This window comes from Mizuhopecten yessoensis, unplaced genomic scaffold (genome assembly GCF_002113885.1).
Source record: "Mizuhopecten yessoensis strain PY_sf001 unplaced genomic scaffold, ASM211388v2 scaffold10687, whole genome shotgun sequence".
Lineage (NCBI taxonomy): Eukaryota > Metazoa > Mollusca > Bivalvia > Pectinida > Pectinidae > Mizuhopecten > Mizuhopecten yessoensis.
In genome coordinates, this window is record NW_018408671.1 from 179753 (window position 1) to 193398 (window position 13646).

Below are 13646 nucleotides of genomic sequence, written 5' to 3' on the forward strand. Positions count from 1 at the left end.
CAGTTTCTGATGGGGAGTGTGACAGCCCAAACTACCTTAGCCACTTAACGCATCATCAGTGTTGTATCCATTAGAGACATGAGCTTATATGTAAGTTTTATTTGTGCTTCAAAACGTTTGTTCCTTTATTTACTCGAAATATTCTCTACCATCACACGTTTGAATATTTTATATAGTGGAGTATTGTTCGATAATATCAGCGTTTTTAACTAATTGCTGTCTTCATTCTGAGGTGTTTTTTTGTATCTATTGTTTAACGTTTTATATTTGTTATATGTCTATGTTAATATGAAGCGTTGTTAGTCCAATGTTATTGCGATAACATATAAAAACAGCTGGTTGAGGATTTGTTTGTTTCATTTCATGAAAAGCAATAAATGCTTAGTTTGTTTTGAACACAAGAATATCGAAAACGTATTTCGCGAGCTTTCGAAAATATCTGTTTCCTTTGACAAGTAAAGAGTGAAAAAGACCATTTTAACATCACCTACGTAGTGGAATGGGTAAACATGTTACCCGTCCCTCTGAATGCCTGTGGTATAAGAGTGCTATTTGGCGAAATTTCTCGACATTTTCTGATATCTGACTTTACTGACACAGCACATTCTGGCTAAGCGAGTTGTTTTCATCGGTTTAGAGTCCAGACACCGGTCGTTAGAAATATACTGGCCAAATATTATTACCGCAAGATTTTCTATTATTCAGAAAACAGTTGTTTAATATTTTAACATATTTGACCTTGAAAGAAAGTCAATGTTATTCCATCCCATCATGATGTCTACGTTTCCTGGTAACCTTCAAAGTAGGTAGTCACTTATAGCAAACTTTGTCGGGCTCCATCTCAGGAAAGCTACAAGCCACGTATGAATCTAACGGCCTTTAGTTCTTCAGAAGAACTTGGCATTTTGACGGACAAGGGACAGACAGCAGATGCGGCGCAATGGTATTAGCTCACTTTTGCCCTGAATTTCATATCAATGATGTTAAAAACAATAGCTAACTTGAAATTGCAGATGGTTTCCTTCTCTTGATGAACAACTACATCCATTACTGTCTGGTCTTGTGAGAATTACATTGCTTATATGATGCAAGATCACTATTATTGCATAATCTGCTGGAAGTGTCGCTAGCAAGTCTGTTAGGGTGGGTGCGTTAATGTTGACCGAGAATAAAATAAACCTGCCAGTTAAGTATGATAGAACAATTTCAGGCCACCACCAAATACGTCCACTTAGCAATACGAAATAGTTTCTTATTCATTGATTTTGTATGAAACGAAGCAGTCAGAACGTTAACGCCCTTGTGCCTGACCGTAACCATGTTCTATTTTAGTTTTAGCACGGACTTCGATAGATTCCTTGGCAACAGTAACAACGGTCCTTAAAAACTTCTAAAACCCTTTTGCACATCTACATACAACAGTGTATCAAATTTCAAAAATAAGCGAGACATTCACCTTAAAGAAATTTCCCATTAAAGTGTAACGTTCCAGTACCACGTATAAGTACAGAACGATAAATTCGGGAAGTTTCGGATGTACAAAGTACAGTAAAACCCGATATAATGCCACTTTGTTTGGTTTGCCACGCACCATGCGTGCAAATGTAAGCCAACATCCATCAAAGTACCCTTTTCCATTTTTGCTAACAATCTTTCTATATATCACCCTCAATAAATCGACAAATCTCTTTACAATGCCAAAATGTCACTGAGGAAAATGGTGGCATTATAACAAGGTTTTACTGTATGCATGTTATTCTGCAATCACTGAATATGTTGTCCTCACATATGTGTGTCGGAGTACCTCCTGGACCTGTAGTCACTGCAAAAATACTATAGCAGGTTAAAAAATGTGTTGTTTCTACACTTTATGTCTGGTTATTTTATAATCACTAAAAAACTAAAAAGAAATCTTTAAATCTTCTTTTTTATTTTCCATATACATGACATTATTTACATATAAAACAAACATTTGATCATTTAATCATTGAATTTCACATCAAACACTAAAAAACTTTCAATGATGAATACAGTGAGAACTTGTCCGTGATTTCGAAACAGAACATTTATTTTCAAGTTGTATATACCTGTTGAGAAAATATTAATTTAATCAACATCTTGTCAAAAGATTGGCTATTTAATCAAATAGTGTGTCAGTAAAAGCAACTATTAACATCTTCATCCTAACAAGCGTAATATACTTTTGTACGGGCAGCGAGAAGTAGGTGACTATATACCCTAGGTAATATACTTTTGTACGGGCAGCGAGAAGTAGGTGACTATATACCCTAGGTAATATACTTTTGTACGGGCAGCGAGAAGTAGGTGACTATATACCCTAGGTAATATACTTTTGTACGGGCAGCGAGAAGTAGGTGACTATATACCCTAGGTAATATACTTTTGTACGGGCAGCGAGAAGTAGGTGACTATATACCCTAGGTAATATACTTTTGTACGGGCAGCGAGAAGTAGGTGACTATATACCCTAGGTAATATACTTTTGTACGGGCAGCGAGAAGTAGGTGACTATATACCCTAGGTAATATACTTTTGTACGGGCAGCGAGAAGTAGGTGACTATATACCCTAGGTAATATACTTTTGTACGGGCAGCGAGAAGTAGGTGACTATATACCCTAGGTAATATACTTTTGTACGGGCAGCGAGAAGTAGGTGACTATATACCCTAGGTAATATACTTTTGTACGGGCAGCGAGAAGTAGGTGACTATATACCCTAGGTAATATACTTTTGTACGGGCAGCGAGAAGTAGGTGACTATATACCCTAGGTAATATACTTTTGTACGGGCAGCGAGAAGTAGGTGACTATATACCCTAGGTAATATACTTTTGTACGGGCAGCGAGAAGTAGGTGACTATATACCCTAGGTAATATACTTTTGTACGGGCAGCGAGAAGTAGGTGACTATATACCCTAGGTAATATACTTTTGTACGGGCAGCGAGAAGTAGGTGACTATATACCCTAGGTAATATACTTTTGTACGGGCAGCGAGAAGTAGGTGACTATATACCCTAGGTAATATACTTTTGTACGGGCAGCGAGAAGTAGGTGACTATATACCCTAGGTAATATACTTTTGTACGGGCAGCGAGAAGTAGGTGACTATATACCCTAGGTAATATACTTTTGTACGGGCAGCGAGAAGTAGGTGACTATATACCCTAGGTAATATACTTTTGTACGGGCAGCGAGAAGTAGGTGACTATATACCCTAGGTAATATACTTTTGTACGGGCAGCGAGAAGTAGGTGACTATATACCCTAGGTAATATACTTTTGTACGGGCAGCGAGAAGTAGGTGACTATATACCCTAGGTAATATACTTTTGTACGGGCAGCGAGAAGTAGGTGACTATATACCCTAGGTAATATACTTTTGTACGGGCAGCGAGAAGTAGGTGACTATATACCCTAGGTAATATACTTTTGTACGGGCAGCGAGAAGTAGGTGACTATATACCCTAGGTAATATACTTTTGTACGGGCAGCGAGAAGTAGGTGACTATATACCCTAGGTAATATACTTTTGTACGGGCAGCGAGAAGTAGGTGACTATATACCCTAGGTAATATACTTTTGTACGGGCAGCGAGAAGTAGGTGACTATATACCCTAGGTAATATACTTTTGTACGGGCAGCGAGAAGTAGGTGACTATATACCCTAGGTAATATACTTTTGTACGGGCAGCGAGAAGTAGGTGACTATATACCCTAGGTAATATACTTTTGTACGGGCAGCGAGAAGTAGGTGACTATATACCCTAGGTAATATACTTTTGTACGGGCAGCGAGAAGTAGGTGACTATATACCCTAGGTAATATACTTTTGTACGGGCAGCGAGAAGTAGGTGACTATATACCCTAGGTAATATACTTTTGTACGGGCAGCGAGAAGTAGGTGACTATATACCCTAGGTAATATACTTTTGTACGGGCAGCGAGAAGTAGGTGACTATATACCCTAGGTAATATACTTTTGTACGGGCAGCGAGAAGTAGGTGACTATATACCCTAGGTAATATACTTTTGTACGGGCAGCGAGAAGTAGGTGACTATATACCCTAGGTAATATACTTTTGTACGGGCAGCGAGAAGTAGGTGACTATATACCCTAGGTAATATACTTTTGTACGGGCAGCGAGAAGTAGGTGACTATATACCCTAGGTAATATACTTTTGTACGGGCAGCGAGAAGTAGGTGACTATATACCCTAGGTAATATACTTTTGTACGGGCAGCGAGAAGTAGGTGACTATATACCCTAGGTAATATACTTTTGTACGGGCAGCGAGAAGTAGGTGACTATATACCCTAGGTAATATACTTTTGTACGGGCAGCGAGAAGTAGGTGACTATATACCCTAGGTAATATACTTTTGTACGGGCAGCGAGAAGTAGGTGACTATATACCCTAGGTAATATACTTTTGTACGGGCAGCGAGAAGTAGGTGACTATATACCCTAGGTAATATACTTTTGTACGGGCAGCGAGAAGTAGGTGACTATATACCCTAGGTAATATACTTTTGTACGGGCAGCGAGAAGTAGGTGACTATATACCCTAGGTAATATACTTTTGTACGGGCAGCGAGAAGTAGGTGACTATATACCCTAGGTAATATACTTTTGTACGGGCAGCGAGAAGTAGGTGACTATATACCCTAGGTAATATACTTTTGTACGGGCAGCGAGAAGTAGGTGACTATATACCCTAGGTAATATACTTTTGTACGGGCAGCGAGAAGTAGGTGACTATATACCCTAGGTAATATACTTTTGTACGGGCAGCGAGAAGTAGGTGACTATATACCCTAGGTAATATACTTTTGTACGGGCAGCGAGAAGTAGGTGACTATATACCCTAGGTAATATACTTTTGTACGGGCAGCGAGAAGTAGGTGACTATATACCCTAGGTAATATACTTTTGTACGGGCAGCGAGAAGTAGGTGACTATATACCCTAGGTAATATACTTTTGTACGGGCAGCGAGAAGTAGGTGACTATATACCCTAGGTAATATACTTTTGTACGGGCAGCGAGAAGTAGGTGACTATATACCCTAGGTAATATACTTTTGTACGGGCAGCGAGAAGTAGGTGACTATATACCCTAGGTAATATACTTTTGTACGGGCAGCGAGAAGTAGGTGACTATATACCCTAGGTAATATACTTTTGTACGGGCAGCGAGAAGTAGGTGACTATAAAATGAGTGTAAATTCTTCGAAAGTTGTATATGTAATGACAGAAAAGTACTGGTGTATTTATGAAATCGCAATGGAAAAGGAAATAATTATGTATTTTCAATTAATTATCTGATGGCTATTCTAGAAATAAAAGTATGACAAGAGACAGGATGGCACTGTGACCCTGTACATACCAATATTTTTTTCCCTGCATTCCACAAAACAAATGGTATCCCTTTGTTACAGCTGACTTGAGTAATATTTTTTGTTTTTATTAAACAGACATCAGTTTCAGCTACATAATGACTATGTTAATTCAGAAATTCACTCATTATTTGTGCACATGTACAGTAGAAATCAAACATCTCCCTTATCTTACTTCACAAAACACCACACACATCAATATATCTTATACTGTGTGTACAGGTGTTTATAAATATTGGCTGCTTTATTTTTATTGTTCTCAAGCCCTCTAACGCAGTTTGAGAATATTGAAAGAAGTTCTCTTTAACTTCAGGTCAAAATCCATGACTTTAAATCACCAACCAAAACAATAATACTGACAGCAGTGTGGTTAGGTCATGGAGCCCCTCAATTAAATGGGGCTTTCTAATGAAGTTCTAGTTACAGACACACCTTCTTGTCAGAGTTATGTTCACCTGACCCCAAGTCAGATCCTACACTGTAGTGTATCGTAGGGAACAGGGTGGAGGATTTCATTTGAATCAAGACTGAAAGCAAATATACCAAATATTCTTTTTATACAATAATATTTTTTTGTGAATTACATATACATGTATACATGTAATTTAACTTAAAACAACTAATGCAAATCACAGAAGAACACAACAACAGAAAAGTGACCAATTACTGCATAATAGAAGTTCCAGCTCTTGTGATATTTTATAGAAAATGTATTTTCCTGCAGACAATTTCATTATGACGGTCCTAGATAAAACCTAGAACTTTACAATACACTTGTGGATTTGATATTCATTTCATATGAAATTTATTCTACTGAAGAATTATTTTGTAATTCCTCTGTCTCATTAGACGACTTGTGGCATACCAAGGTGTAACTATTCAGTTTGTTAGATGACTGTTGAATCAGATAAACATTCGTACAACATCCACTAAACATATATAAAATCTGTCGCACATTCACCCCAATTATTTTCTCAAACACACAAATTAACACTCCCTCTCACACGCCCTAGATTCTCCTGGATCAAGATTTCTCCTCTGATTGTGGTGGCGGCGGCGGTGATTGGCCTTCTTTTCTGAGTTCTACATCTAACCTTTCCTTCGCACGCACAACCTGAACAGGAAGAAATCACAACATCAAATTATACTGGTTACAGAGGTTACAACCAAAATTATACTGGTTCAAGTTTACAACCAAAATTATACTGGTTACAGAGGTTACAACCAAAATTATACTGGTTACAGAGTTTACAACCAAAATTATACTGGTTACAGAGGTTACAACCAAAAGTATACTGGTTACAGAGGTTACAACCAAAATTATACTGGTTACAGAGGTTACAACCAAAATTATACTGGTTACAGAGGTTACAACCAAAATTATACTGGTTAAAGGTTACAACCAAAATTATACTGGTTAAAGGTTACAACCAAAAGTATACTGGTTACAGAGGTTACAACCAAAATCATACTGGTTACAGAGGTTACAACCAAAATTATACTGGTTACAGAGTGTACAGACAAAATTATACTGGTTACAGAGGGTACAACCAAAATCATACTGGTTACAGAGTTTACAGCCAAAATTATACTGGTTACAGAGGTTACAACCAAAATTATACTGGTTACAGAGGTTACAACCAAATTTATACTGGTTACAGAGTTTACAGCCAAAATTATACTGGTTACAGAGGGTACAACCAAAATTATACTGGCTACAGAGTTTACAACCAAAATTATACTGGTTACAGAGGGTACAGCCAAAATTATACTGGCTACAGAGGTTACAACCAAAATTATACTGATTACAGAGGTTACAACCAAATTTATACTGGTTACAGAGTATACAACCAAAATTATACTGGTTACAGAGGTTATAACCAAAATTATACTGGTTACAGAGGTTACAACCAAAATTGTACTGGTTAAAGGTTACAACCAAAATTATACTGGTTAAAGGTTACAACCAAAATTATACTGGTTACAGAGGTTACAACCAAAATTATACTGGTTACAGAGGTTACAACCAAAAGTGTACTGGTTAAAGGTTACAACCAAAATTATACTGGTTAAAGGTAACAACCAAAATTATACTGGTTACAGAGGTTAAAACAAAAATTATACTGGTTACAGAGGTTACAACCAAAATTATACTGGCTACAGAGTTTACAACCAAAATTCTACTGGTTACAGAGTTTACAACCAAAATTATACTGGTTACAGAGGTTACAATCAAAATTGTACTAGTTACAGAGGTTACAACCAAAATTATACTGGTTACAGAGTTTACAACCAAAATTATACTGGTTACAGAGGTTACAACCAAACTTATACTGGTTACAGAGGTTACAACCAAAATTATACTGGTTACAGAGGTTATAACCAAAATTATACTGGTTAAAGGTTACAACCAAAATTATACTGGTTAAAGGTTACAACCAAAATTATACTGGTTACAGAGGTTACAACCAGTAAAATACATTGAAACCTCCGTATGTTACAGTGTATTATAGATGGCACTGACAACACTGGTGTGGGATAAACGATTACAAGATCAGCGAGGTTTTCAAGAAATACCTGATTTCTATTTTGACAGTATGTATGACTTGTAACCACATTTTTATTATGTCATTTAAGACATATAAGAAAGTGAACAAAAATCACTGGATATCTGTAGTTTGTTAATAAACATGCCAGTTGTTCAAGCCAAATGCTTATAAGATTCTGATTTTTGCAGAAGTCTTTATGATATGAGTTTGTCTTCAATTTCAAGATCTCCAAATGTCATCAAATTTAACTTATCCACCCCCTAAATTTCATAATTAAATATTCCAACCTTTGAATTAGAAGAGTTAAAATCTGTCTTCAGGGGTGAATGAGTTAATGTTCATTTTGAGATCGCTTAAAAGCAATTTCAAATCTTCTAATAAGTACATTACCTACAGATGAAACTGAGAAAATGTTATAACATCATATATGTGCATACGATTGAGTCAATATTTTCCTATATGTGCCAAGATATAACTCTTTATTTAGTGTAAGATACTAGTGTGAATCATGATAAGCTGAAATTTTCTAACACTTTTTTTGTTGTTTTTCTATTACGGGTAATTTCTGAGACGACGGGAAACGTCAACTTTTTGAGTGCATGGAGAAGTTAACAATCACAAAAGCCAACTTGTTAACAGGTCATTATATTTGGAAGCTAGAAGAATTCTCCATCTAATCTGAATAAATTTCAATTCCTCCTGGAAAAGTTAGTATTTCAAAGAATACAACAGCACATCTATGGACCATTTGTTTTTCAAAAACAGCTTTTCCACATGTCTACTAATAAGCTCTAATCTCTGTTTGATTTCACTAGGTTTAGTTTTGTTAAACGTTTTCATTCTTTGGTACATTTCTTTCAAGGACAACAATAAAACATGTACACGACCCAAAGGTATCTCGTCAGAATGAGAGTGCCTTACCTTAGACTGTATGTAAAATGATCCTCCGACAGACTTGTCATTAACTTTGAATAAATGATCGTAGCTTTTCTGTATTTCCTCATGACCGTCTGTTTCGGATACATTGAGTATCTGTGTGGCTTCCTGTCAAAAATCGGGGAATAAAACTTACAAATTACAATTTTTTCACATGAAAGAAATTTTTAAACATTGGAAGTTTAGTGTGTGTAATTTTTATTTCATTTTAGCAGCTTATATGTTGAGCTGTATGCTATATTGTACCTGTGATTTTTTAATTCAGTTATCTCCCTTGATAGGTTCAAATCTGGATATTGGTCAGCAACATTTTCTTGTATAACTTTTAATTGTGTTGTCACCAACAACTGGATCATTTTAAACATGAGATGATGATGCAGAATCTAGTCTACCTTTTATATTATTTTGTTGAATGTTCTACAACATGAAATAAAAAAAATCCTATACTGTTGTGAATCATTTCCTTATACAGAATGTCTCTGCAGATTGGGGAATGACAATAAAATGCCCACTACTATCTCATTGGAGGAACACCCTGCTTGATTGATGATTTTCTTTTGCGCCCTCTATTTGGAGATACCAAAGCAATCAAAACAAAATAGCTGGATTCAGATTTGTCAAGAAATGTCTAAAGAGTACTATTATATTGAATTCTACAGCCCTTCAATGTCTAAGTAACTTGCACTGTTAGCTTTACAAGAGATACAAGTGGTTTTTTATTCTATGGATTAACAATGTTTTTACCTTAAGTTAGTCAGTAACCTGTAAACAAGTTTTGCATAAACAAGGTGACCCAGGTGCAGAAAGTTGGTCCTTTTAATATCAGTACATTTTGGGGTTGGTGGGTTTAGTGATCCCTTGTCAAAATCTCTAAACCTTGTGGCCAATTTACAGTGATCTATATACCTGTAAGCTCATTCCTGTAGACGTGTCTGCGGCAGCCTTTCTGCGGCCTTCCTTGCCACCCCCATGTCTCTGGGCAGCCTGCTGACTAGCTCGAATCTCTGATTGGAGAGCTCTGCCAAACGCTTTGCCCACTACTTGGGCACCTGCTAGGGCAACCTGGATGATGTTTTTTAGCTGAGGACCAAAAATTGAATATTCATAATAACACACAAACTATTCAATGATTATAAATCAGTGTAGCAAGTTGTGTTCAACTTCAAATCAAAGAAACCTCCCATATTGAACTTTGTAGAAAAGGCAGGTACCTTCATGGTCATGATGTATGATCAAAACAACAGGCTCATAGGGTCTGTACCACTCACTTAGATACGTCAACAGGAGATGGTAGAAATGTGGGGGCTCATTATAGGATCAATCTAGAGAGCTATTCATCCCAGCGTGCTGCAGACCAAATACCAGTACACATGCACTGATCTTGCCTCAGGGTTTGGTTTGAAGTACTTGTTTTCTATGTGAAGAACTTGTTAGCCGTTCACACAGCAAGTTGCATGCCACATTTTATTATTCCAGACCCTATGGCTCATCAGTAAAACTAGGTTGAAGATTTAAAGACATAAAATTTGACCCTTGTGACCTTGACTGCAGGTCAAAGACAATTTTTTGAACTAAGTTGATAGAACATTAATTTAAGCTAGCACACAGTAGGACACACTGTATTAATCTACAAAGACAGATATTTGAGTTAGACTCACACGATACTGGACCACGTTTCTAAAAACTTAAAGGATGCTTTCTTTCCTTGCAATAAGAATATGGAAAATACTCTTATGCTTTCCAATTTGTTAATGTATATAAGTCATTGGTGTAAATTCCATACTGAGACTACCAGCGAGCCCACAGGTAGAATTTGAGAAAAATGCCATTAGCTACATAATGTTATGTGTATCCTCCTTTGAATCTTTGATTTCTTACCACCATTATCCTCTGTAAGCTTCAATGACCTTGAAAGTATCTCGTGTAGTAATGTGCTCTCCTCTTTTTAAACTTCTTCAGATTTCTGTCCAAACTTTCGGGTCTACAGGAACAAATCAAACAATGAACATTTATTTCACTTCGATATTTTGTATATAGCTATTCATAGGCAGATGTTTACACTTTTATCTTTTAAGGTCATTTTGACTGGTTTACAATTATGCTTAGAATGTATTTCTTAATCTGATACTTATGTAAAAAGATGCGCTGCAATTCCCAAACATATGCATTGTATATATTCTAGAGGAAAGTTATACAAAGAGTAGACAGAGTTTCTTCTGGCCCTGGGGCTACACCAGACTTTTGACATTGTGACGAACAGTTCCTCCACACACTATCTATATATCTGTCAAAAGTAAAGTGTTGGGGCCAGTGGCACATAACCTGGAAAGTTCAACACTCCAGGAATAGAGGAAATTGATAGGATAGGACATGTTTCAGGGGTACAAATAATCATATAACATGAACTACCCTGATATAGGCTTTATCAAATCCTTCTTTAATTTCAGTTAATAGAAAAAAAATAAGGTAAAAGCTGAACCTTACCTATGAACACATACTTGTACTACAGGGTGGTAAATAATTGAATTGCCACGCTAGACTAAACTGGTTTATCCTCAGACACTGAACCTCCTAAAGTAAGACGTGAAAGCTGTTGGCAAATTGAATAAACTTTATCCACTGTTGTTGTGCTGTTTCACTGGCTAAGCATAAAATCTGAGACTGGCTGAATAAACAGTCAGGTAATCCAGCTCTGTTTCCTCAACACAAACAAGGAAATTAAAGTTAACATTCTCCCACAAACCATTCCCAAACTAACTTATTCAAATTTACCCTTTAACATCATTTAACAAACATCTACTTAATTACATCTGTGAAAACACAGATCCTACTCCGACATTAATCTTCAAATTGTTGGAAGTTGGTCAGTACTGAGTATGACTATCATGTAGAAGTAGAAACAAGAGAAGATGTGGATACAGAGGACTGAATCAGACTGCGTCCAGAAGTCTTATATAGATCACCAATGTACCTAATGCTATGTTTATAAAATTATCGTCTAAAATATTAGCAGAAAAACGAAATTCAACCCATCCACCACCACCACCATCGCTAGTCCAAGTTTTCTCTGGTCCTGAATTTAAACTAAGTCATTCTGACAGATAGAACTCTGACAGAGACTCCCCCCCCCTCCTCCCTGTACCACTATTCGGCATAATTTTTCTACCGTCACATTTAATGCCAATACACACATTCAGGTCCTTTACGATTTAACACGTATAGACATACTGAACGGCCGGCTTACGCAATATCATCTAAACGGTGAACATGAACATTTGCAATTTGCGATGTCTAAATTTCACATTCAAGCCCTGAACACAAAATTGTATGAATGGGAAATCACAAAGTAAATTCAGAGTGTAAAACATGATGAATCAATATCAGTTTTCTGTGGAATACGTAGGATTTAACACAAAACGCGTACCTTATCCTTGCGAAAGCATGTTGAAGGATACTGCCATCAGAAACCGGATGTATGATCGTGAGTGTAGCGTTCCGCAGTGAATAAAGGGCGAATATAAAAATAAACCCGTGCATATAAAAATATCCGGATAAGGACCCGAGAGTTACTGTTAAAATCGGAAACTGGTTGAGGAATATTTCGAATACACTTATGCTGACGGGACACTACTCTTCACCAAGATAAACGCACACGTTAATTACGTCCTATAGGGTTCACACTTGCAATCGGCACTCACTTGTAAAAAGACTGGTTAGCTTGCAACACAACATATATAGCATGGAAGAAGATCAAGAAGGACTAAACCAGTTTTGGTGGGTAAGACACCAAGAGCACAATTTTATTCTTCATGTCCAGCAATTTTGTATATGGTTATAACATGGAATGTCAACTGTTTCCGTGTTAATGTTATGATATTAATGATAAATAATATACAACATTTATGTAGAGCCCTATATTAATTTATAAAATAACTCTAAAGCGCTTTACAACATATGGATAATAGTATAAATTCTAACTGATAAACAAAAAAGGCATACAAATCACCATTATCCATAAAAAAAATATATTATTATCTCAATACGCATATGAATGAATATGCAAAGAGTGGTGTGCACATGACGACTGTGCAAAGAGCCTAAAATGCGGACGTGAAGAGTGGGTCTTTATATCTTTCTTAAATTTGGCCAGTGTCTTTGACTCTCTATAAGTAGATGGTAAGCTATTCCACGACATGGCCGAAACCCTCCCGAAGCACCGGTTTCCATAGATCAAAGTACGAGATTATGGAACACACAACAATGATTCTGTCTCCGACCGCAGTGATCGTGACGGCTGATACAGGGTAGCAATTAAGGTCCTGTTGGCACTGGGTAGCTGTTCCATTCATTGCCTTGTGTGCGTATATCAAAATTTTGTACTGTTTCCTGTACCGTACAGGTAACTAGTGCAATGTATATAACATATGTGTGATGTGCTCTCTCTTTCGAGTACGGTTAACCAGACGTGCTGCAATGTTCTGGACCCTCTGCAGACGAATAGTTAGTTTGTCAGATATACCACAGAGCAGGGCTTTACCATTATCCAACCCAGAGGTAACAAGTGAATGTACCAAAATCTTGCAAACATCTGCAGTTATAAACTGCCGGATACCGCCGATGTTCCTGATCTGGTAGTAACAGGATTTGGCAATAGCGTTCATCTGTTTCTCGGCCATGTTCAATGTACTATCGAAGTATACCCCTAGGTTTATAACAGCTGGGACAGTCTCAATAGTTCTGGCA

At 36.9% G+C, this 13646-nt stretch overlaps 1 protein-coding gene across 1 annotated transcript; it reads right to left on the reverse strand.

The window, feature by feature from the left end:
* Window positions 1–1999: 1999 nt before the first annotated feature.
* LOC110461835 (mitochondrial import inner membrane translocase subunit TIM16-like) lies at window positions 2000–12407 on the reverse strand. Its single transcript, XM_021515528.1, has 5 exons — window positions 12328–12407; window positions 10782–10884; window positions 9810–9983; window positions 8889–9011; window positions 2000–6532 (listed from the first exon to the last, which is right to left on the reverse strand). The coding sequence occupies exons 2-5, from the start codon at window positions 10785–10787 to the stop codon at window positions 6443–6445; spliced, it is 393 nt and encodes a 130-aa protein (XP_021371203.1). The 5' UTR covers window positions 10788–10884; window positions 12328–12407; the 3' UTR covers window positions 2000–6442.
* Window positions 12408–13646: the final 1239 nt, after the last annotated feature.

Coding starts and splice junctions, on each gene's coding strand:
- LOC110461835 (XM_021515528.1), bottom strand. Junction 9,012..9,809: donor CTACAGGAATGAGCTTACAG/GTATATAGATCA, acceptor GATTTTTGACAG/GAAGCCACACAGATACTCAA. Junction 6,533..8,888: donor CATTTTACATACAGTCTAAG/GTAAGGCACTCT, acceptor CTTCCTGTTCAG/GTTGTGCGTGCGAAGGAAAG.